The 26,729-nt window shown below is 43.6% G+C and overlaps 1 protein-coding gene across 2 annotated transcripts in view; it reads left to right on the forward strand.

Annotated features, from left to right (window-relative positions):
* Nucleotides 1-26,729, forward strand: part of NPSR1 (neuropeptide S receptor 1) — a gene marked incomplete at both ends in the record, with an annotated part of 65,143 nt that overhangs the window by 27,413 nt on the left and 11,001 nt on the right. Inside the window, 3 exons of one of the 2 annotated variants that reach the window (XM_081102539.1) lie at nt 9,828-9,931; nt 20,499-20,592; nt 22,211-22,412. In XM_081102539.1, the coding sequence (XP_080958665.1) occupies nt 9,828-9,931; nt 20,499-20,592; nt 22,211-22,412 (400 nt within the window). The remainder of the gene's footprint in view (nt 1-9,827; nt 9,932-20,498; nt 20,593-22,210; nt 22,413-26,729) is intronic. The other variant, XM_081102540.1, reaches the window with a different exon arrangement.

Genomic DNA, 26,729 nt, shown 5'->3' on the forward strand with positions numbered 1-26,729 from the left:
GGACTCTCCTTAGTTTAGTAACTCAGAACTCACAGGAGCCATTATGCCCATTCCCCTATGGTTCCCTGAATTCTCCAAATAAAAATGGTCATGTATCTACCAAAGACTGCAGTGGGATTTAATAAAATATTTTCACTTTTTCATATGGTAAGAAAGCTGTATCTCATACTAGCTACATCTCTCAGTCTCCTGAACGATCCCTTACCTTCTCTCTCCTCTAACTTCCAGCACCTTCTCTCCCCTCTCCCCTCTCACCAAATGACTTTGCTTCCTGCTCCACTCAGAAAACTGAAGCAGCGGCAGGACACTTCCTCCTTGTTCTCCTGCAGCCCGTACCCTTCCGCCAACATCACCCTCCATAGCTGCTGTCTTCCCACCTGGGAATGTGGGAAATTCTCCGTGCACCCAAGACTAGCCCATCTGCTCCTGCTTTAGACACCACTTCACAACTCCAGTTCATTCGTCCAGAAAATCTCTTCCACCCTGATTGTTTTCCCCTCTCTGCTAGATAGTACCACCAACGTTTAACATGCTGTTGTCACACACAAACACACACCCACACACACACACACACACACACACACACACAGACAAAAAGTTATATTCATCTCATGTGTTCTTCCAGCTACCACTCTGTTTCCATAAATATCCCTTTATAGGAATATTTCTTGAAGTCGTTGTCTGTGCTCATTGTAACCAACTCCTCCCCTCCCCTTCCCACTCAAACCCATGCCAGTCAGGCTTTTGCCCCTACCATACCCATAAAACTGCTTAGGTTACGTCTCTTCAATGACCGTCATATTCTAAACCTAGGGGCCAGCTATCAAGCTTCAACTTATTTGAACTTACAGTAGTATTTGACACAGCTGACCATTCCCATTTCCTGAATGGAAATACTTTTGTACTTGGCTTCTAGCCACCCATATCTCCTGGTTCTGTGTCCGTCCTACAGCCTGCTCCTTCTCCGTCTCGTGTGCTGGCTCCTTCTCTTATTTCTGACCTCGCTTCCATAGAATGTCTTCAGCTCTGAGGTCAATGATTTGGACTGCACTTGGTGGCATCATCCTGCCTCATGGCTTTGAAAACATCTCTATGCCGATGATGCCCAAGGAGTTCTCTCTGGAGCTCAAGTTTCCTAATAAGTTCCTCACATGCTATGTTTATTGTCTGTACCCCAGCACTGGAGTGTAAACGTCATCAGAACATTTTTATCTATTTTATTTACTACACCTAGAACAATTCCTGGCACGTGGTAGGCATTTAATAAATATTTGTTGAGTGAATGAATTAGTAATGTCACACTAACTCTCTTTTGCATGGATTAATTTTTCCTTCCCCTTAGTTTAATTCTATTTGTGTCTTTGAATCTAAAGTGAGTCTTTTTGACATCGAAGCATAGAACAGACTGTGGAATCTCAGAGGAAAGGGAGGGTAGGGTGGGTGGGTTGGTGGGGAGAGATCAACCAAATAACTTATATGCGTACTTGTATATGCATAACCCATGAACACAGACAATAGAGTGTTGAAGGCCTGGGGCGGGGTGGGCTAAAAGAGGTCAATGGGGGCACGGGGAAGAGGACATATGTAATACTTTCAACAACAAAGATTTTTAAGAATAAAATAAAACTAGTCTCTTTAAATAGGATATAGTTGGATAATACTGTGCTCAATTCTTTGTCTTTTAATTGGAGAGTTTAATCCATTTACATTTAAAGTAATTACTGACAAGGAAAGATTTATGTTTGCCATTTTGCTATTTTTTTTTTCTGTTTACAGCTGTTTTTCTCTGCAATTACCGTTTTGACATCCAACAGAGTGGGAGTTTATACTAGCAATTAATTTCAGTTTTAGGAGATGAAACATATTTTTCTTGCACAACTGCAAACAAAAGTGTAATGCATGCTTACATTCTAGGATCCCTTCGCTGGTGCGACAGGTGGGGGAAGGCGAAGAGGGGGCAAGGAAAGGGATCTGGGTTCCACCACCTCACTGCTTTCTCTCTTTGGGGACCACATCTCAAATGAGGCTCACTGTGGCTGTAGGCATTTTACTGCCCAGTTCTGCTCAGCAGGGCTCTCAGCCAGAGAGCATAATTGATATGCACAGAGCCTGGACCCTTGCCAGCTCCTGGAGCAAGGGCCTCTAATTCAGAGAAAAGGGAATTGGGCCTCTGCCAGTCATGTGCCTTTTATGCTTTCATATGGCCATCAGTTAGACCCTGATTTCAGTTTGACAAATCAGGGAAAATAAAACTGTCAGCATCCAGGCATGTTCTTTACCGGGACTGTTAGCTCAGTAATGGAAGGGAATGTTATTGCTCTAGGCATTTGCATAATATCTATTGATCAGGCTTCCTCCTACTTTTCATGCTCAGCTCTGGCGGTGAGGGAGGGCTGTTCAGGTCTCACATCACAGCCTCCTCACACGCAGGCTGGGCCACAGTCACTAACACAGCTGAGAGCGAGGCAGACAGTCACTAACACAGCTGAGAGCGAGGCAGACAGTCACCAGTGCGAGCAAACAAGCAGCAGCCTCAGGCCAGGCAAGTGTGTGAGACGGGCAGTTGGGGCAGCTGGGCTTTATTCACAGCTCTGCCACCACCTTGCTGTGTGACCTTGGGCAAGTTGCCAACCCATTCTGTTCCTCTCTCTGCATTTCACACTTCCTGGAATTTTTCCATTAGAGAGGCTCTCCAGGCCAAGGTTTGATGCCCTTATTAAAATAAAAATGCTGTTAAGAGAATAAGTGGCTTTAGCCATTAGCCCTGGAGAATTAGGACTAATTTTCAGTCACTAATTTAAATTTTTTTACAATGAGAGATCTTTGGTTTTGGAGGGCTGACCTGGGGGTGGGCGCAGGTGGAGTGTTGGGATCTTCTGCCTGGCAGTGGGGCGGTGACCCAGGAGAGGAACCTACTGAGCCTCCATTATCGAATCCTGGAGGAGAATCTGTGAGACTTAGCTTGGGTCACTGCATCCATCTCCCCTGGTGCCTGAATCCCTAACAAATAGACTAAGGATTTTTATATAATTCCTTCTAGGAATGGGATAATTGCCTCCCCCTAAGGCAGGGGTGGGAACCTTTTTTATTTTTTATTTTTTATTTTTTTTGCCAAGGGCCATTTGGATATTTGTAAAATCACTAGAGGCCTGGTGCATGAAATTTGTATACTTGGGGGAAGGGTCCCTCAGCCCAGGAGCCCTCGGGGGATGTATGACTGACAGCTTAGGCTGCCACGGAGAGGCTCCTGCCACCACCACTGCACTCGCCAGCCGTGAGCCCGACTCAGGGGTTCTGGCTGAGTGGTGCTTCCCCTGTAGGAGTGCACTGACCACCAGGGGGCAGCTCCTGCATTGAGCATCTGCCCCCTGGTGGTCAGTGCATGTCATAACGACTGGTTGTTCCACCGTTCAGTCGATGTGCATATTAGCCTTTTATTATATAGGATTTGAGCCATATAAAAGTCTCAATTTAAAAATCAACCTGCTATATTTGTTCAAACATTTAATTCCCTCACCCCTAATGCCTTGGCAGGCCAGACTAAATGATCTCGCAGGCCTTATACAGCCTGCGGGCTGGACGTTCCCCACCCCTGCTAAAGCAAGCCACTTGGAGGCACCAAGATATTACTGAGAAAAGACCCTGAGCCCAGTCCCATCTTAATCTGGTGTCTAATGTTTCTCCCAAGTGACAGCTCTTAAGGGAATATACACTAAGGTCAAGAGTGTGACCTTGATTCTTCTTCCAGATAAATATGTCCTATCATTTCTCTGTCACATGGGCAACCTCAACAAAGCTGAGCCCCCTTGTGGCCAGTCTCAGCCTAATGTTGTGCCCCAAACATCCAGCTTCAGCCTCAACAAAATCTCTCAGAGGCCATGGCATTTATCAGTGGCGATAAACTGCACGAAACACAGCAAAATGTCTTAAAATTCCTCTCTATCTATCCCTTTACCTCCCCCTGAGTCTCCAAGGGATGCTCAGAATCTCTCCAGTTCTCTGTCTCATAGGCTCTCTTCCCAAAAAATTCTTCTTAAACCTTCTAAGGAAAGAGGGAAGGGGGTGGAAAGGGAAGTGAGGAGAACAGAGGGAGGAAAGCTTACATTGTTGAGAGCCTGTTATGTTCCAAACACTTAAATGACATGTAATCTTTTTTTCTTTAATATATATTTTTACTGATTTCAGAGAGGAAGGGAGAGGGAGAGAGAATCATTGATCAGCTGCCTCTTGCATGCCCCACACTGGGGATTGAGCCCGCAACCAGGGCATGTGCCCTGACCAGGAATCAAACCATGACCTCCTGGTTCACAGGTCGACGCTCAACCACTGAGCCACACTGGCCAGACCAAATGACTTGTAATCTTGACATAGTAAGTATACGCACCTCAAGTTTATAAGGCTGCCACTCTCTTTACTGAAGGGTATTCCATTGCATGGACATACCACAGCTGATTTCCCCCTTCAGCTGGTCAGGGGCATGTGGGTAATTTCCAGCTTAAAGCCATTACGAGCAGTGCTGCACTGAACTTTCAGGACACATTGTTTCATGAGACAAGTATTTGAATTGTTGGCACTACTTGAATTTTGTGCTAGTATCACTTTAAAAAAACAACAACAAACAAACAAAAAACTGTTTTTAAAACACCTTCCAGATCTTTTGAATTGGGATCTAAGATTTAGCTCCTTCCCTGCTGACAATTAGGCAGAAAAAGTAATAATAGTTAACATTTACTGAATGCTCACTCAGCCAATCCTTTGCCAAACAAACAAAAATATTTTCACATATATCGTCTCATTTAATCCTACAAATTACCCAAGCAATAGATTCATCCATTCCTCCCATTTAGGCCTATGGAAACTGAGCTGGAGAGAAGCTGAAATCACTTGCCCAAAATCCAACAGCAAGTAGAGAGCCGCAGTGCAACCACAGGTCCCTGACTCTATAGTTGCGTTCAACTCCCGACATCACAGCCTCCACTAGACAGGGCGGGGGGGGGGGGGGAGGGGGCAGGGGAGAATAGGAGAGCTTGTCCAAATGGGAGGAGGAGCTGGACCCACAGCAGCTCAGACTGCCAGCTCAGCCCAGCCCAGCAGCCTGGATTGTTCTTTCCTCCCTTCATGTCCTAATTAATCAAATCCTGAACATGAAGGAGAGAGAGATTGCATTTTTGTTAAGATGAGAGGGGGAATCTGTTCCCATCTGGTCCCTTCAAAGTTCTCCTGTGTGAGCCAGCAGGGAGGACAGCAGCACAACCTGCGTGGAATTTAATGATTTCTTAGGAGAGCCAGAGGCTTTGGCGAGGCCACCAGGAGTCTGGACCCACCAGCACGTGGGCGTGATGGAAAGGTCAGGGTCCGAGGTCCCGAGCAGGGGGCAGCCAGCTTTTCTGCAAAGGGCCAGATATTAAACATGTTAGGCTTTGAGGGACATCTGGTCGCCAGCTCTGCCACGGGAGCATGAAGGCAGCATGGACAAAACGTGAGCAAGTGGCATGGCTGTGTGCCAGCAACACTTCATTTGTCGATCCTGGAATTTGAATTTCATAAACTTTCCGTGTGCCACCAAGTGTTTTTCTCCTTTTGATTTCTTTCAATCATTACAACATTATAAAAACCATTCTTCATTTAAAAACTGCACAAAAACAAGTGGTGGAGTCTGGCGACCAGGGTTTGAATCTGGGCTCTACTATAGCGTCTGTGGCTTTTGGCACATTACTCATATTTTTCCAGCTCCGTTTCTCTCCTGGGGGAGTGAGCAGAGCAGGGGCCGTGCACCGGGGCCTGCTTCTGGCTTATATGCTTCGCTTAATTTAATCCTCATCGTCACCCCCAAGATGTAGAAATTTTATCTACATCTACAGGTCAAGTCTCCTCCCATCCCCATGCATTCCCCCTGCACCCTCTTCCACCTTCCCCACCCCCTTTCCCTCAGACAATCACCACGCTGTTGTCTGTGTCTGAGCTGTTGTTTTCTTAACCCCTTCAGCTTTTTCACCAGTCGCCCTGAGAACATCTTTCAGAGCAAAAGAAACCCAGGGTCATGTATTGTGCTCTGTCCTCATGTATCTTCAGACTTATCTGGAATAGTTTCTCAGTCTTTCTTTGTGTTTTACGACATTGTAGAACTAGTACAGGCTAGGTATTTTGTGGAATGTCCCAGGACACATTTGCGTGAAAGGGCCATAGGCATAATCATGACAAGGTGAGAGGTAGGACTGTTCTGGGGGTGCCAGGCTATATTTTCAATCTAACCCCAAATGTCCTTCCATACTTTGGTGATTCTCGTGGACTCAGTCCTGGGGCCTTTGGAGTTATCCCACAGCCCAAGGACGCTGACTTTCCCGCGACACACAGGGCAGTCTCGCCTAAGAATCTCCACAAACAGCATCCCTGCCAGCAGACAGTGGTCCAGTCCCTGACCACTCAGCACAGCCCGTCTTCCTTGTGTTCTGTTCACTCAAGTTCTGGCTGGGTTCTCTTCACCCTGACAGCCAATCAGTTCATGTAACCACCACCGTCTTCTTCGTCGATGTCAAACCTGTTAAATTAACTAGCATGCAATATAGCAGATAAAATAGCCCGTCTTTACTGCCGGTCTGATTTAAACAAAGCCTCAACTTTTCGTTTATAATTTTTTTGTTCAGAAAACTATCTTCCAGCACATTGGCTAAGAGCTCAGGACTTATGGTGAGACTCACCCTCTCATCCCAGTCCCTGTGGCTCTCTGTTCGTTCAGCTCTATTCCTGACATCACCACCAAGATGTACCAAGGGCTTATGTGCCAAGCGTTTCACTAAGAACTTCACGTGTGCTATGCTATCTCATTTAACCTTCGCAATGGCCCTACAGAGCAGGTACTCTCACCACCACATTTTTACAAAGAGCCTGACTCCATGTGGTTAGTAGCATGCCCAGGATTGCACAGTGACTCTGTGGCAGAACCAGCACCCTGTAGTCGGGCCCCAAGATGCATGCTGCCCTCACTGTTTGGACGTGGGAGATCACACCCAGCAAAATGAAAAACACAAGGTAAGAGGGTCAAAATATTCAACTCTAACTGGAGGGACCCACAGTGAGGCTCTGAGGCTCTACCAAGTTACCGCAGCCGAGTACATTGTATTCTGTGCTTTCCACTGGCCGAAACTAAGGGCAAAACTCATCAGATACGATTCATTCTGGCCTGGAGGAAGATGCCCAGCAAGAGGTTTCCTGATCAAGAGCATCGATTCTGTGGAGCTTTCTATATAGGCCTTTGATATCCCCATCGCTACATGAGCGAGCCAGAGATTCTCACAGACCTACACTAGGAGCCAACCTGATGGTGCCCAAGTACAGGCAGGTTGGCTGCGTGACGGATGGGCTCTGAGCCTAGAAGCCTTTATCCGCAGTAGCTTCCACATCCTGGTAGCGTTCACCGTGCCTTTATTTTTGAGCAAATGGGATTTTTGCTAAGATCTTCGATTAGGCAGAGGCAGCCTTCAGCCCATCCTCAGACAGTGACTGATCTGTGTCCCTTTCCGCCTTACCTCCCATGGCGTGGTGGGCTTTTGGGGACACCGATGCTGAAGCAGACCTAGCCATGCAAAACTTGGGGGAAATTAACACCTCAGGCATCAAATCCTCCTCCTTTTACTTTATAACGTATATCTCAAAGCTGCACCCTTCTCTCTATCTCTCTATCCTGTTTGATTCACTCGGTAGGAATTCTCTCTCGTTCTGGAATGTCTGCAGTTTCCTCACAAGCACAATGGTAATGTCATTAGTGGACCTACCAAACAGACACACACAGCCCATAACTAAATGAATCCCTTCAAAGCATGTGTTTGAACACACAGACATTCCACAGCCCCCACCGCGCACAGGGAAAATGCAGGCGCCTTTCACTGGCACACGAGACCCTAAAAGGCTGGGGTCCTGGTCTCTCCAGCCCCGTTTCTCACCGCTCCACGCTCCTATGTGAGGCGTCAGCAGCAACACCCTGGTTACTTCATGTCCACGAGGTTCTCGTCTCACCTTTTCTCACCCCCAGAGCTTTCCTCATGCGGTCGCCTGTGCCTAGAATCAATGTCCTTCGCTCCCTTTCCCCTGACCTGGCCTTACTGACCCTTTAGGGTTCCCCTGGGGAGCCACTTCTCTCTTCACTACCCCCACCTCACCCGTATTCCTGCTCACCTGGGCACCCATATGCACGTTTCCCAGAAACTGCATCAAAGGAACGATGAAGCCTGCTGCCAGCCTGTTTGGGCTTCTCTGACTCTTCCAGCTTCCTAGGATCTTCCACTGAATCCATTTTCAAACGCAGGAGTAATAACACAGAAGTGGTTAAGCCTTTAGAGTTTAGAGTGTACCCTTTGTTCCCAGATCCCGTTAATTACCTTTTAGGAAAGGGTTATTTGCAACATGCTTAATTACCTAGGTAACTGAACAGCTTCCATTGATCAGGTAGAGCAGCATTTGCTTAAAAGCAAATAACAAAATGCTTATTTCTACTTCAGGTCTCCTCCCAGGTGTGGGTTTATTTCAGGTTGAGCTCCAGGGAGAAAAAGAAATTTTACTGGAGCGCATGACAATTGTTCATATAGCCAGAGAAACGTGAGCTTAGCACACACAACCCCCATTATTCTACATTAAGTACAAAGGACACCCAGAGAGAATATCCAAGCCATTCCAGTGTCCATTCTACTCATTCACCCAGTCCAGTCCCACAGGAAAAGCTTCATGAAGTTCCCACGTGATCAGGTCACAACCCAGAACTCTCAGACCCTGCGCAGGTCTGAGCTTCTCCGGAGAACTCTGACTCCCCAGAGCTGCCCTGGGTTTCTTCCCCAAACGTTGACACTTTTCTGTGGTCCCCATGGGCACCATAGAGAAGCAACGAGGAACAGACACGCAGGCATAAGACTGGGAGGCCCACGTGCCCTGTGGGGAGACCATGCAATGTGAATGGTCAAGGGACGCTCTGGAGAGGGGACGTGGCAGTAGATATTGACAGGTAAATGAGAATTCCATCAACGGATCCATGGAGGGAGCCCATTCCAAGCAGAGGGGATGGGTATCTGAATACAGAAATCTGTGATCAACATGGTGTCCCATCTGGCAATGCCAGGTGGAGATTTGGGAAGGCCAGATGGTGGAGAAGGCTTTTATACTAACCTGGGTGGGGAGAGGCTCGGACTTCATCCTGTTCACAGTGAAGATTGAGAAGGGAAGACTTACCTCTCCAGTTCTCTAAAGGAATAACAGCAACTTTTGTGGGTAGAGTAGCCCTATCAATAGACCAAAAGAGAAATCCGGGCAGCCAGGGAGGCATCAGGGGTGGGAGGAAGACTTATGCCTGCACTTTACTCTAGGGCAGGGGTGGGGAACCTTTTTTCTGCCAAGGGCCATTTGGATATTGATTACATCACTCACAGGAGGTCACCAGGCCCAAGCTATAAAATAGTGGGTGCAGAAGAGAGAATTTTGAGGGGCTTCTCAAAGACAAACCTCTTCCTGTTCTCGATTTTGCCTTTGATTAATCCTCATGTAGTCCTTGTTTTAGCACAGGTTTAAACCCCCTTAAAACTTCTCTTCTGTGTCTTGAAAGGTCAACTGTATGATTAGCACAATTCCTCTTCAGTCATTACCTAGTGCTCCCGAGGTGGCTACATCCAAGTGGCAACTAGCTCCAGTAATAAGAGTCCAGGGACGCCTGTGTCGCCTCCCTTCTTCCTCAATAGCCTCCTGATGAATCAGGAAAACAACAAACCTCCCAGGAATTCATGTCTGCGGCGGCACCTGGCTGCAAATTTGAAAGACACGGAAATTAATCACCGTGTTTTTGTTAGACTTTTTCACAGGACTGGTGAACATCTTGACAGACATTATCTGGCGATTCACTGGGGACTTCATGGCGCCGGATCTGGTGTGTCGCGTGGTCCGCTACCTGCAGGTATGTAGCACCTTCCCAACCGGATGAGTCAAACTGACACCAAAATCAGCTCTGAATTCTTCCTGGGAAATCACACAAACTCTCGCTCCCACACAGCACCCTGCGCCCCTCCTGCTAGTTGCCAGGACAGGCAACATTGGTGAGATGTTTAAAATGTATTTCTTTTGCTAAAAATAAGACCTATAGAAAGAAAACCCAATAAATGGTGGAGATTAAACCCTTATCGGAGATAACATTGGCAAATATGTTCTCCCAGGCAGTGGGCTTTCTTGTTGTTTTGTTGATGGTTTCTTTTGCTGTGCAGAAGCTTTTTATTTTGATGTAGGTCCATTTGTTTATTTTCTCCTTAGTTTCTCTCCATGGTCCTAGGAGCTGTATGGGTAAAGATATTGCTATGACGTATATCTGATATTTTGCTGCCTATAGAGTCTTCTAAGATTTTTTATGGTTTCCCGTCTTATGTTTAAGTCCTTTATCCATTTTGAGTTTATTTTTGTGGATGGTGTAAGTTGGTGGTCTAGTTTCATTTTTTTGCATGTATCTGTCCAATTTTCCCAAAACCATTTATTGAAGAGACTCTCTTGACTCCATTGTATGCTCTTTGCCTCTTTTGTCAAATATTAATTGAGTATCATGGCTTGGGTCGATTTCTGGGTTTACTGTTCTGTTTCATTGATCTATATGTCTGTTCTTGTGCCAGTACCAAGCAGTTTTGAGGACAGTGGCTTTGTAATGCAGCTTGATATCTGTTATTGTGATCCCTCAAACTTCGTTCTTCTTTCTCAGGATTGCTGTAGCTATTCGGGGTCTTTTTTTATTCCCTATGAATTTTTGGAGAGTTTGTTCTAGGCCTGTGAAATATTTTATAAGGGTTTAATCTCCAAAATTTATAGGAAACTCATATAACTTAACAAAAGGAAGATAAACAATCCAATCAAAAAATGAGCAAAGGACTTCAATAGACACTTTTTGAAAGAGGACCTACAGAAGGCCAAGAGACATATGAAAACATGCTCAAATTCACTAACCATCCAAGAGATGCAAATCAAAATGGTAATGAGATACCATCTCACACCTGTTCAGAATGGCTATCATCAACAAATCAACAAACGACAAGCGCTGGCAAGGATGGGGAAAAAAAGGAACCCCCATGCACTGGTAGTGGGAATGCAGACTGGTGCAGCCACTGTGGAAATCAGTATGGAGTTTCCTCAAAAAATTAAAAATGGAACTCCCATTTGAACCAGTAATCCCACTTCTAGGAGTTACAAGAAATCAGAAAGGGCATATGCACCCCTATGTTCATAGCAGCACAATTTATAATAACTAAGATTTGGAAATAGCCTAAGTGCCCATCAACAGGTGAGTGGATTAAAAACCTGTGGTACATCTACACGATGGAATACTATACTGCTGTAAAAAGGAAGGAACTCTTACCATTCGCAACAGCATGGATGGACGTGAGAGCATTATGCTAACGAAATAAAACCCAAATAAGCAATAATAAAACTATCAACATTCATATTTAAAGCATTAAATAAAATTTCCAAGTCAATGGTAAAGCTTTTGACATAGTCTGGCTGTCTCCATCCATCCAGGGTGTTGTAACAAAAATATTACAGAGCAGGTGGCTTATAAGCAAACATTAAAAAAATTAATATGTTGTTATTGATTTTAGAGAGAGACGGAGAGAGAGAGAAACACCAGTGAGAGGGAAATATCCATCAGTTGCCCCCATATGTACCCCATCTGGGGATGGAACCCACAACCTGAGTATGAGCCTTGATGGGAATTAAACCAATGACCTTTGGGTGCACAGGATGAAGCTCAGCTAACTGAGCCACACCCACCTGGACAAACAACAAACATTTATTTCTCACAGTTCTGGAGGCTAGAAATCTGAGGTCAGTGCACTAGCATGGCCCAGTGAGGGCCCTCTTTCAGGCTGCAGACCTCTCATTATGTCTTCATGTGGTGGAAAGGGCAGGGGAGCTCTAAGGTCTGTTTTATAAGGGCACTAATCCCATTCATAAGGGCCCCACCCTCATAACCTAATCACATCTCAAAAGCCCCACCTACTAATACCATCAAGTTGGGCTTTAGGATTCCAACTTGTGAACTTGGGGAAGATACAAACATTCAGAGTATACATAGCACTAGTTAAATAATCTCGAGAAATTTTTTCAATTTCTTTTTGCTTTTTTCTCCCCAAACTAACCCAACACTGGCTACTGTTGTTTTTGAAAAATATTGGCAGTTTGTTAGAAAATAGATATTCTCTCCAGTTGTTTTAACTTGTATTTCTTGTATTACTACCCAAATTCAACCTTTTACAATATCTATTGGCATTTGAATTTCTTCTCTAAATTGCTTATTATCCTTTTTTTAATTCTTTTTGTAAGCAGCATACTTAGTTTCTCAGTTATTGCTAGTATCTATTTTTAGATTAAAGACATTTACACTTTGCCTGTCAAATATGCTTCAATATAAAATATAATTGTAAAAATATATATATTGGGTGTGAAATATTACCTATGTACCATATATATTTAATACACCATCCATGTATGTAACATAGATCAAGACACAGCAATAAACACAATTGAACTTAGTATGGAAAGAATGGACCATTTTGTAACTGGTGTTAGGATTGATGTGTGCTATTCCTGAGTTCTTAAAATGATTTCCCATTAATGTATTGTATTTTTGTTGCCAGTACTTCAGGTCTAAATTATTGTAGCTTTACAGAGGTATAAGACATTTCTGGGAAATGTTAATCCTGTTAGATTCCATTTGTTAGTATGATGGGTTTTTTTTTTTAAGAATCTTTGCATCTATATTCATAAGTGAGATTATGATTTTCAGTTGTTCTATCATTTTCAGATCTTGGTAATGGAATTATTCCATCTTCAGAAAATAGAAAGTCATTACAATTAAAAATCTCCTTTTGTGTTCTGCGCCTAACCTTGAGAGTTTAGATGTGAAAGAGCCCCTATTACTCTCTGAGACTGGTATTTTCTCAGGGGAAATATTTAAAACATAGTTCTTCTTAAGGATTTTTGCTTCCATATTTCTTCTTGAGGATTGATAGAGTAAGCAGATAAATATTTTCAACTGCTTACTCTATCAATTGCTGAGAAACAAACCACATCAATACTTAGTGGCCTAAAACAACAAACATTTAATATCTCACAGTTTCCATTAGTGGAGAATTCGGGCATAGCTTGGCCTGGCAGACCCAGCTAAAGGCTTATCAGAGAGCTCCATCAGCTCTTGCCCAGGACTGCCGTCATTGGGAGGTCTGATCTGTATTACACAGTTAACTTTCAAGGTGGCTCACACCCGTGGCTGGCAAGTTGGTGCTAGCTTTTGACAGAAGACTCAGGTCCTCTCCACAAACATTCCTTAGTGGCCTCACGATCTAGCAGCCAGCTTTCCTGAGAATCAGCTACCCAAGGGAGCCTGGAAGAGGCACATGTTTTATGAACTCGTCTCAGAAATTATACATCATCACCTCCACATTATTCCATGGGTCACACGGTCAGCCCTGATTCAGAATGGAAATAAAAGACCCACAAAGGAGCCAACCAGGAGGCAAGGATCATTGGGGATACCTTGGAGACTTGCTGTCACACTTAACTTCACATTTTTCAAATACATGGTAACCTATGTCTTTTCAAATCGCTAACTGAAAAATGTCCTTTTGACCCTGAGTTGTTCATGTCAGTAATATTCCTTCTAATAGTATTCTATATAATCAAATCCCAGTGACCCTTACGGCGGAATGACCAGAACGACTGGTCACTATGATGCTCACTGACCACCAGGGGGCAGACGCTCAACACAGGAGCTGCCCCCTGGTGGTCAGTGCGCTCCCAGCAGTGGGAGTGCTGCTCAGTCAGAAGCCAGGCTCACGGCTGGCAAACGCAGCGATGGTGGCCTCTCCTGCCTCTGCGGCAGGGCTAAGGAGCTGTGAGCCAAGCAGTAAGGAGTGAGCAGGCGGGCAGTTAGGAGCTAGCAGGTGTGCGTTTAAGAGCAAGGGATCCCAAATTGTGAGAGGGATGTACCGGATTGTGAGAGTGCAGGCCGAGCTGAGAGGCCGCCCCCCCACTCATGCACGAATTTCATGCACAGCGCCTCTAGTGAAAATATATTTTAAAAAAATAAACATAAGCTTACCTGACTTTGGGTGGTGAGCACACAATGCAATATGCAGATGATGTGTTATAGAATTGTACACCTGAAGCCTATGTAATTGTATTGACCAAGGTTACCTCAATAAACGTAATAAAATTTAAAAAAGAAATATAAATTACATTTTTTTAAAATAAGCTGAGTAATGGGATATTCATAGGGGTTTAGAAAACCTCTGACCGAGCCCTTAGAATCTAGAAGACCAAGGGCACGCTCAGGACGGTGCCCGTGCTAAGGAAGAAAGAGAGAAGGCCCTGACCTCTCGCCTTCGGCTGACCTTAAAGCTTTGTGCAAGCAGGAAGTGGAGGCAAAGGCAGAGCCGCCATTGTGTGGCTGTGTCAAAACTATGCCCGACATTCACACAGAGACTCCCTGCGGTGACTGGAAGACAAGCCGGTTCCAGGCATCTGTCCATTGATTGCGACACTCCTATGAGGGGTTTTGAGAATGAGGGAGGCTGTGCCAAGTGAGGGCTGTGAGTTTATGGGAAATATCCGTACCTGCCACTCAGTTTGGCTATGAACTTAAAACAACTCTAAAAGATGTGTGTTTTTAAATATATTTTATTGATTTTTTACAGAGAGGAAGGGAGAGGGATAGAGAGTTAGAAACATCGATGAGAGAGAAACATCGAACAGCTGCCTCCTGCACACCCCCTACTGGGGATGTGCCCGCAACCAAGGTACATGCTTTTGACCTGAATTGAACCTGGGACCCTTCAGTCCGCAGGCCGACGCTCTATCCACTGAGCCAAACTGGTCAGGGCGATGTGTAATTTTTTAAAAATGGAATGAAATATCCAAGAACTGCGGGACAATTACAAAATGTGCAAAAAAAAATTAATGTAACCCATTACATTAAAAAGGTAAAGAAAATGTATATGATCTTATCAATAGAAACAGAACAGTACTTGACAAAATTCAACACGCATTTATGACTTTTTTTAAAACTCTCAGAAAACTGCATAGTTGGAAACTTCCTCAACTTGATAAAGAATACCTACAAAAATACTTATAAAATAACCTCATACTTAATGGTGAGAAACCAGAAACTTTCCTCTTAAGACCAAGAACAAGGCAAGGATGCTCCCTCTCGCCATTCCTACTCAGCACTGCACTGAAAGTGCAAACTAATTCAATGGGACAAGGAAAGCAAATAAAATTCCAAACAGATTGGAATAAAAATAACTTTGTTCACAAACAAGACTGTTTATATAAGCAATCCAAAAGAATAGGAGGAAAACCCTATAGGACTATTAAATGGAAATAGTAAGGTTACAGAATACAAAGTTAATACATAAAGGCAATTGTGTGTTTTCTTTTCCTATATCAGCAATAAAAATTTTGAATTTAAAATTAAAACCACAATAGCATTTTTGTAGCACCAAACTATGAAATACTAAGGTGTAAATTTAACAAAATACATGCAAAATAAATATTTTAAAACCACAAAACTCTAATGAGAGAAATCAAAGAATATCTAAATAAGTGGATAGATAGTCCATGTTCATAGACAGGAAAACTCACTATTGTTCAGATGTCAATTCTGCCCAATGTAGTGTACAAATTCAATGCATTCCCAATCAAAATCCCGCCCTGTTATTTTATAGATACAGACAAACTAAAGTTTATATGGACAGGCACAAGACACAGAATAGCCAACACAACACTGAAGAAGAACAAGTTTAAAAGAGCAATCTGATTTCAAGACTTATAATAAAGCTACAGTAATTAAGGCAGCATGGAATTGGTGAAAGAATCAACAAGTAGATCAATGGAACAGAATAGAGGCCAGAAACATATTCCCACAGTCAACCTGTACCGCCTTCTCAATTTTTTCCGTAAATCTAAAATTGTTCTATAGAAATAAAGTACACTAAATATTTTTTAAGTCCGTCTAGGAATCCTCCTTTAAACGAATCTGGTCTGGCATCTTTAAAAATAAAATTCCTCTAAATTTCCTCTATTGAAGTCTCACATCTCTGCAAGATTTTATTTGGTTTCATATTTCCTAGGTCATTTTTGTCAGAATTGAGGGGTGGGGTAGTGAGAATTCAAACATATGTCCTCAAACTGCCGTCTGTTCTCCAAATGGTATCCCATATGTTGTTGATGTGTAGAATTTTCATTGTTGACATTTATGAATTGACTATAATTGTATTTCAATTTCCTTCTTAACTAGAGTTAATTATAAGGGCGTTTACATTTCCAAGTGGTATTAAAAACATAATACTAATGTCAGCTTTTATTGCTTGTAAATTGGCACAACTGCCACTTTTTGGAATCTATTGAGGGTTGTTTTTTTTTTCATAGTTTCATTTATGACCAATTTTTGAAATGTTACCTTCATATTTTACAATATGTGTATTATTCTTAAATTTTGTTTTTTCCTATCTATGTATAATTGTATCTGTTCCTCTGTAAAGCTCTGAGCATTTTAGTAGTTTATATTTAGTTTTATGTTATTAATAAGTTTATTAATATTTTCTTGCCATGCAATCAAAAAATGGGCAAAGGACCTAAATAGACACCTTTCAAAAGAGGACATTCAGAAAGCCAAGAGACATATGAAAACATGCTCAAAGTCACTAATCATCCGAGAGATGCAAATCAAAACAACAATGAGGTACCATCTCACACCTGTCAGACTGGCTATCATCAACAAATCACCAAACGACAAGTGCTGGAGAGGATGTGGAGAAAAAGGAACACTTGTGCACTGCTGGTGGGAATGCAGATTGGTGCAGCCACTATGGAAGACAGTATGGAGTTTCCTTAAAAAACTGAAAATGGAACTCCCATTTGACCCAGTGATCCCACTTTTAGGAATATATCCCAAGAAACCAGAAACACCAATCAGAAAGGATATATGCACCCCTATGTTCATAGCAGCACAATTCACCATAGCTAAGATCTGGAAACAGCCTAAGTGCCCATCAGTAGATGAATGGATTAGAAAACTGTGGTACATCTACAGGATGGAATACTATGCTGCTCTAAAAAGGAAGGAACTCTTACCATTTGCAGCGTCATGGATGGAACTGGAGAGCATTATGCTAAGTGAAATAAGCCAGTCAATAAAGGAAAAATACCACATGATCTCACTCATTCATGGATAATAGAGACCATTATAAACTTTTGAATAATAGATACAGAGGCAGAGCTGCCTCAAACAGATTGTCAAACTGCAGCAGGAAGGCCGGGGAGGGTTGGGGGGCAGGAGGTAGGGGGGTAAGAGATCAACTAAAGGACTTATATGCATGCATATAAGCATAACCAATGGACATAAGACACTGGGGGATAGGGGAGGCTAGGGGACTGTCTAGGGCGGGGGGATAAAATGGACACATATGTAATACTTTAAGCAATAAATAAAAAAAAAATATTTTCTTCCCATGATATTTTGTATCTTTTACTAATAGAAATAACCCCTTTGTCACATGAACTGCTATTTGCCTTAAGTTTAATTTGTCGAATAGTAGTATTGTAATGAATGCCTCCTTCTCATTTTTAGTTGCTTGACATTCCTATCTGTCATTCCATTTGTAAACTTTGATAACCATTTGGTTTTAGAGGTTTCTCTTCTAAACAGGACACAGTTGGATTCGGGGAGAGTTTTGTAACCAGTCCTTGCTTCTTTCAGTGAAGGGGCTCAAGCCATTTCTATTGATCGTGACAAGTCGTGTTTGGTGTTATTTCAGGCACCTCATTTAATGTTTCTGTCTTGAACTTTCTTCCTATTTGCTTGTGTTTTCCTTCCTATTTGGTTACTAATTATGGTAGGTTAAAAGCGGCCCGCAAAAAATACCCAGTTCCTAATCTCCAAAGCCTATGCATGTTTGCTCTATGTGGCAAAAAAAAAAAAAGAAAGAAAGAAAGAAAGAAAGAAAGAAAGAAAGAAAGAAAGAAAGAAAGAAAAGAAAAGAAAAAGAAACCATAGAAAACTTTGCAGATGTGATTAAACTAAGGATCTTGAAGTGGGGAGATGACTCTGCATTATCCTAGTGGCTCTGCTACAATCACCTGTATCCTTATAAGGGGAGAGTTGACTCAGAGACAGAGGAGGCATGGTAACCACGGACTCGGAGGTGGGATGGGTGTGGTCAAAGGATGTTGGCGGCCACCTGCAGCTGGAGAGGAGGTCCTGATGCTCCTCAGCACTTCCAAGGCAAGGGGGGTCCTGGAACACCTTGATTTTGAGCCTCTATAACTGATTTCGGACCTCTGGTCTCCAAAAATGAAAGAATACATTCATGCTGGTTTAAGCCACAAAGTTTGTGGTAATTTGTTCCAGTAGCCATAGGAAACTAATAAGATAATTTTCTCCATTATTATTTCACTCTATGTAGGTTATCTTTAATTTTAAATTTAATATCAAAGTAAAAAGCAAAAGAGACGCCTGAATGCCTAAATGGAAATGTAACATGACTTCTTTCCTTCTACCCTCTTTTCTCACTCAACTTCCCAGATTTTTTTCTGAAAAATTTCATAACTATATTCATAGTTGTTTGTAAACATTTTGTGTTTTTCTGACTCATTGCATACCTTAGCTATTATTATTCAATCTCTTCCCTCTTCTTTAGTTCTTCATTTTGAAACAATTCCCAATTGGCAGAAATATTTCCTCAAGGAAGATTTTTCAGGAAGGAGAAGTGCTGTTATATATTCATATATATATATATATGAATAATTCTGTGCCTTGGCATAAAAATATATTTATAAAGTCCTTGGATCATACTTTTTCTTTCAAAACTGTGAACATGTTTTTATACTCTTTTTCATTTATCTTTGTGAAGAAAAGCATGACCATCTGAGATGCATTTTTTAAGATAACCTTTAATATTTTTTTACCCCTGTTTAGATGTTCCAAGAGCCCTGAAATTAAATACTCTCTTTGACGGTGTCTCCCAATAGATGGCTTTTATTAACGTTGCCCGTTTCTCCGGGCGCTCTTCACCGTGACCTTTCTTCCTGCTCTGATTCGGAGCTGCTGTCAGCCACCTCACTCAGCAGTCTCCGATGGCGCAGATTCTGATGACCTTTTCACCGGGCACCATGCCACCTCCCAGGGTTTTGCCCCGGGGAGCTCTCTCTCCCATCCCCTCTCTGAGGTCACCCCCTCAACAGCCCTAACAATTATGAATTCATGGACCACACATAGAAATCCCAACTTTCTCTAGGGAATCGATTGTCTGATGTTTTGGTTAAAGTTGGCCATCATTTTCCTTCCTGTCCCTATATCACCTTTTTAGCAAGAGGAGAACTTCCCCTTAAATTCCTCATGGAGCCCTCAATCTCTGATCAGTCCTCAGAACCCCCACCCGGCGACACCTTTCGAAATATTAGTGCTGGGCTGTCTTGTGGTTGTGCTATAAAAATAAAGATAATAAAGTGCAGCAATGTAGTTGCTTGGGATTTGTCTGAGCCAGGGAAAAAAAAACAAAAAGGCACAAATTCAGACAAAGGTCATTGTCAAAGTCATGTTATTTCCTTTTCATTTTAGAAAAATTCAGACAGTCACCCTTCAACTCCAGTCTTTGCATTCCTCCTCTACGTGCTCTGGATTTGACCTGACGGTTCTAGGGCAGAGGGATGCTACATTCCGAGTAGAAAAGAGGCTCAGAGTTAGCTGAGGATTTTTCTCCTTGCTCCTCCTTTCAGAGCTATTTCCTGTCATTACAGTTTGAGTGTGCTCTTCACATGAGGGATACTAAGGTCTCATATCCCAATTTCCTTCTCGCAAAGTATGCAAATAGCACTGCACACAGGGTAATTACAGGGCTGGACAAGGTTAATAAAAGAGAGGGTGGGGAGCAGGAAGGGGAGACCCGAGGACCTACTGTAGGGAGGAGTTCTACTGGGGAAGTACAGGAAGGGGAGCTCTGAGTGTCTGCTCCCTGGGTGACAAATGACTTAAACCAGCCTGTTTCAACCCAAACCCTTCTTTCATCATCTCTCAACAACTCGCACAGATAAAAGGCAAGTGGACGTTTTGTTTCTAATTATTCTGGAATGTCCATGGTGACAGAGAAAATTAGATTTCGCTTTAAAAGTCAAGCACCAACAAATGTACCCTGAAAATGTCCAAACAGAGACTGATTCTGAAATGCGGAGTCTCCAGGAAACCAAGCGAGTGAGTGAGGCAGAGAGAGCTGGGACCATCTCAACTGTCACCACTAGCAATGCCAGTTCCGGCATCAAGAACAGCAATCTGCTTCCTAGACTGGGACTCAGCCTTCCCCTCCCTAACCCAACCCCTCCTCCCCCAGGGTTCAGTGCCCCAGTTTCCAAACAGCACGAAGCACCCCTCTTTCCACTGGGCACCTTCCCTCACCTCTGTGATGTCACACAGCTCCTCTCACTTCTGCCTCCAGGTTGTGCTGCTCTACGCCTCCAGCTATGTCCTGGTGTCCCTCAGCATAGACAGATACCACGCCATCGTCTACCCCATGAAGTTCCTGCAAGGAGGTGAGCTGCCTCAACCAACTGCTATTTTGTAGGCCTCCTATACAATCTTGACTACAAGGTATAGTCAAATGTCATTAAAAATGTGACAAAAGCCCAAGTTGTGGAAAATAGATAATGTCTTTAAAATACCATTCTGCAAAATTTACACCCAAGGCAGCAAAATTAACAGAGCAAGCAGAACTTTAGACTAAATAGAATTAATGTCATCAGATACTACTGAATACATACTATTGGAGCAGATACTTTGGCAACTTAACCATATCTAATGAATTGTAGCCCTTGACATAGAAATTCTACTTCTTGGCATCTTCTCTGGGTGCATGTATACATGTGCTGTGTCTTGTAGCATTGCTTAGAATAGCAGGAATTCAATGGAGGAATGTCCCTCAATGGAGGAATGGCTAGTTGTCCTGTAGAAGTTTTAGTAGCTTAGTTGCATTGATTGCATGCTATGTGCCATCCATGACTCTAAGTTCTTTACATATGTTAAACATTTTAATCCTCACAACAGCTCTGTGAGGTAGGCTCTAGTATTATCTGCATCTTCCAGTCTAGGCAATTACAATTAAGAAAGTAAAAGTAACCTGTCCAAGGTCATGCAGCTAGTAGGTGCAGGGACTGGATTTGGACTCAGATGGTGTGGGGTCTAGCTCAGCTGCCTGTGACATACCCTGTCTCTCTCAATGAGGATGTGGTAGAGCCATGGGCAGTAATGTGCATTGACATAAAAATGTTCAGTGATACGACAGCATGCAGAGTAACCCAAGCAGTATGATAAGATTAATATAAAGAAAAAGTCAAAGCAATGCTAGGTATTGTTGAGAAAGGCAGAGGAGAGAATGCAAGAAAAAGGGAGATCCCCGAATAATACACAGTTGCCTGCAAGGACGCCCACCACCTAGTCCTCACTTCTGGGAATGAGAGCTGGGCACGCCAGAGTGACCACATGCAAAAAGGTAATTTTAACCTGAAACATATCAATTTATTGTGTGCAATTCAAAGTAATTTAATTTACCTGTTTCATAGGCTTTATCTAAGGGGTGTGTGTGTGTGTGTGTGTGTATGTGTGTGTCCAACACCAAGCTTTTGAGCACTGCCATGCCCTGGGGATTATGATAGAGAAGAAAGCGGGGAATAGGATGAGGGGAAATGGGAGAGACAGTCTATGATACATGTATACCAAGGTGTGATACACTGATTCATCCATTTGCTTATGCCCAGCAGGCTCCAGGAAGGAGTGAATGTGGTCTATAAAAAGACACCTCCACCAGCGTATTTTAAGTTGAAGAAATAGGAGAGAAGGGAAAGTACGTATCAGGAAGCATGCGGGGGTGTCTCAGGACACCTGCTGGAGGTGGAGGGCCTGGGGTCTATAGCCAAGAGGGAAGCATGGTCAGTTACATGCCTCCCCATATTCACCGGGTTAAAAAACCCCACTGTTCAGCTCAGCGCAAATATGACGAGTTCTGGAAGACACTGTGCAATATTCGGAACAGCACCCTAAATTACAGGGAAGGCCGCGATGAATATCATAGCGTTCTTTTAAATATGTAGAGCCATTTATTTCCTCACTACGAAATTAATGAGGCCCAGCCCTTCCACTGTTTTCTCTGAGCAGAAAAGCAAGCCAAGGTGCTCATCGCCTCTGCCTGGGGCCTCTCCTTCCTGTTCGCCATCCCCACCCTCATCATATTCGGGACAAGGAAGCTCTCCAACGGCGAGGTGCAGTGCTGGGCCCTGTGGCCCGATGACTCCTACTGGACCCCGTACATGACCATCGTGGCCTTCCTGGTGTACTTCATCCCTCTGGCCATCCTCAGGTGAGAGGCCCGCCGGCCAGACCCCGAGGGAGCTTTCCTGGTTTGTCAACTGCCTCTCTCCTCCCCTACAGCCCACTCACTGTTCCTCATGTTCTTGGGGGAAGTGGCTGGGCCACACGCTTTTAGCTAAAGCTTGTGCTAAGCCCAACTCCTCCAAGTAGACGCCGCGGTTCTCAACCTTCTGGCCCTTTAAATACAGTTCCTCATGTTGTGACCCAACCATAAAATTATTTTCGTTGCTACTTCATAACTGTCATGTTGCTACTGTGATGAATCGCACTGTAAATATCTGATATGCAGGGTGGTCTTAGGCGACCCCTGTGAAAGGGTCGTTCGACTGCCAAAGCGGTCGTGACCCACAGGTTGAGAACCGCTGAAGTAGAGCAAGGGGCAGGGCACTAACATTTGCTGAGTGTGTGCTATGAGACAGGCACTGGGCTAAGTGGCTAACAGTTACCTCATTACGCACGCTTCAACTCTATGAAAGAACTACTGCTGTCTCCATTTAATAAATGATGACACTCAAGCTCAGAGAGGTTAAGTAACTTACCCAACATCACACAGGATTTGAACCCAGGTCTGATTTCACACCTTGCTCTTTGTCCAGCCTTTCAAGTATAAGACATAGTACCAGTTCCAGAGATCTTATCACTGAAAAGATAGTTGAAAAAAAACTGAGCAAAAACAACAATAACACAAAACATAAGTCGAGTGTGTGTGCAGGAGGTCAGGTAATGGCAGGGAGCATTTCCCGGAACCCACATTGAAGGACAGAAGAACTCAGACAGGAGAAGGGGAAAGCAGAGGGGCAGTTGGCTCCCTGGTGACCGGAGGTCAGAGTGAGTGTGGCAACAGGAAAGGACAGGCAGGCAGAGCCAGTGGGAGAGAAGTTGGCAGTAAGCTCTTTCTGGTTGGGGTGAGGCTCGACTGGGAAGGGCCTTAGAAACCACCCTTTGTCCTGTGGCCAATGGTGGGCCAGAGCTAGTCTTTCAGCAAAGAAGACCACAGCCACCTGGACAGGACAGGCCCCACCTGGTCATGTGGCAGGGCCACCTCTGGAAGGGTGAGTGCATGGGTGGGGCTGCAGGGAGCTATCTGGGTGTTCAGTGTGGATACAGGGCATGCCAATCCTGCGATCCTGCACCCTTTGAGTGTCCCCAAGCCTGCCATGGGGTTTCACATACTTTGTCCTTGGCAAAGGAAATCAGCCTTTGGTAGCATAATCTATATATATATATTATTATCTATATATATTATAATATATATATATTATAATCTATATATATTATATATATAATTATATATATATCTATATATATTATATATATAGATATATATAGTCTATATATATATTATATATATATATAGATAGATAGATAGATATAGATAGATAGATAGATAGATAGATAAAAGCCAAGCGACTGGAACGACCAGAACGACCGGAACAACTGGCTGCTATGACGCACACTGCAGCCGGCCAACCCGCCTGATGGGGGCGGGGCCAGCTGGCCAACCTCCTTGCCCCCAATAGGCTGGGATCAGGGCGGGCCAGCCAGACCTCATCCATGCACAAATTAATGCACTGGGCCTCTAGTGCTATGATAAAAACCCATGTCCTTAAAAAAAATCACTTGAGTCTCTGATCAGTACCTCCAAAGTCCTTCTTGTGGAATTGCTAGATCAAAGATGATGCTCACTTTAAGACTGATGCATAGTTATCAACTGTCCTCTGGGAAAAAGGGCTCCTGCCAACAGCAAATAAGAACTCTGGTTTTTCTCCCCCTGACCCAATGGGAGGTGGTACCATTTTTTTTATTAAATCACTAGTGTCCCAGTGCATGGATTTGTACACAGAAGAAGGAATTAATTAGAAGAAATATTTTTATATTGCTATTCGCCCTCTCTCTATAAGTTTCAACCAAATTCACAATCAACAATGACTGATGGAAACACAGGCATGTATTTGGCGCCAGCGAGAGCTTTATATGTATTGCGCATGCGTGAGTCAACTTAGCCTTTTATAGATCTAGAATAAACTTGCTTAATTAGATCTGCTTTCTGATTTAGCTAAACTTTTTCCAGCCCAGTGAAGCACCCCAACTTCTCTTTCAGGTAATTGTCAGCAACACAGCAGTAAATACCAATACGAAGCAGATTATTATTGTAGATCATGCAGGGAGAACAGAGGGTAAAATATTTAACTGCAGCAGTGTTTGACTATATTCTGTGCAGTGAGAAAACCTGAAGTCACTTTCAAGGTCCACCATTTCTTCTTTTCAGTCGGGTCAAGTTTCTAAGCTTTCTAAATCTCCATTTTCCAGCTAATAAAAAGAAAATAGGATTCTACCGAGTCTCCTATCTACCTATTCCAGGACTCTGTGAGGATCAAATGAGATGAGGCACGGGAATATGCTTCACAATCATTTGGTTAAAGTGTGAAATGTTTGCACCTGGCTATGAAGCAAGTCATGTTCCTGGGCTGAAGAAACTGCAAGGAGGCTAGTCATCGCTAGGGAGAGGAAGCCAGGCATTGCTACATGACGTCATTACCCAGATGGTCGGACACTTAGCATATTAGCCTTATATATATATCTAGATTGCCAGTCATAGAGTTTAAAGAAAAGCTATCTCATTGTTTCAATATGCATTTCTTTGATCATTAAGTGGGTAGGTATTTTCCAAGTGTTTTCTGATATTATGGGAATCACTTGTTCTTCCTCTTTGCTCACATTTAGTCTCAGAAAAAAATAACTAAAGCTGAATTTTGTACAAAAACAGACTTAGGGCTAAAAGGGACGAAATGGCTTGCTCCCCATCAGAGGTCAAACTGGGCAGAGTGATCCCCACAAGCCAGCCCAGTAGCCTGGCTGAGATTACAGATGGTCCCGTCATTCTGTTCAATCGATACATTAGCCTCTGCAGTTCATTTCAACTTACTATGCTCCTCCCCACCAAGTTGAATTTGGGAGGAATCTTGAAGGAGAGATGAAGGTTATTTAGACAACCAATGAAAGGGAAGTCATAGCAACATTAGCAGGGGCACGTGGGTGAGGAGAGAGGCCTGTCCCAGCCCCAGGAAAGTATTTGGGAGGAAATGGCTCAGGCTGTCATGATCAATTTCAGGGACAGCCGCAGGTCCTGGCTTCTCTCCTGATTGATTTCCTATCAGCTCATGAAATCAGTCAAAACCCTTGCTCAGCAGGGCGGATGCCTGCGTGAAGCAGGGGCTCCCCCTGTGCTGTCTAGCCAGATCTGCCATGTGGGTCTTTCACTGCCTGAAGTGTCCCCCATTCACTTGAGCTGCTTCTTTCCACCAGGGCTTCTCATCAAACTTGCCTACAACCCAACTTGGGTGTTTTTGTGTTGTCCTTGGAAATAGCATACCCCCAGCTTGCGCGCGCATGCACACACACACACACACACACACACAACATCGACATTTCTGGCTATATAGTGCCTAGACCCATTTCTGGCATACGGTCAATCCTCCATAAATATCTGTGATGGAAATAAGGAGGGGGGAAAAGAGGGAGGAAGAGAGGGGTTGTACTGTCTGTGGCAATAAAGATGTAGCTGTTCTGTCATTAGTTCAATCAGGCTCCTAGGACTTGAAATCCTAGTGAGTGACATTAAAGGCAATACAGTGTTTTTCTGGGTCATCACAACTTCCGTTATTTTCAAATTCACGTGTCATACCTGTCTAACTGCCGCTGGGGAGGTTGTCAGCCCTGCTGCAGTGCTTTGCATTAGCTGTGGTTATTTGCTTGCACCTAATTGATACCTCATTCTCCTTTCATTTTCATCTCCATGAGATCAGGGTAGAGGCAGAAAAGACCCATGGCCGACAACTGTGAAGGAGTAAGTGGGTAAAAGCACGTTTGTCATGGAGCACTGATTTGTGGTCTATGAAACAAATCCATTGGTTTTGCATGGGGCACGGGGATCAGACTGGGAAGCCCATGCAGAGGCTGGCATATTCTCACCCCCTTAACTTTAGGCCACACTGTGTATTCATTTCACCAAGACTTGGAATAAAATTCAAGGACAATTGAGGCGGTTTACACTCCCAGGGTTATTACAATCTTTCATTCTGTCCAGCGCAATAGCTTCCTATCTATCCTTACCCCTTTTATGTCCCTATTCCTTATGACAGTCAGAGCCATTATTTTGTGTGGAAAATTGCTAAGCATGCAATAGAGTATGAAATGAAAGAGAAAAATGTTCCCCCCACATCCCCTTTGTCCTACTCCTGAGGCAGTGCTGTTAGGAACATCTGGTATACCTTTCCAGGACTATTCAGTTTAGACACCAGCTTCT

This window comes from Myotis nattereri, assembly GCF_964212035.1.
Source record: "Myotis nattereri genome assembly, chromosome: 11".
Taxonomy (NCBI): domain Eukaryota; kingdom Metazoa; phylum Chordata; class Mammalia; order Chiroptera; family Vespertilionidae; genus Myotis; species Myotis nattereri.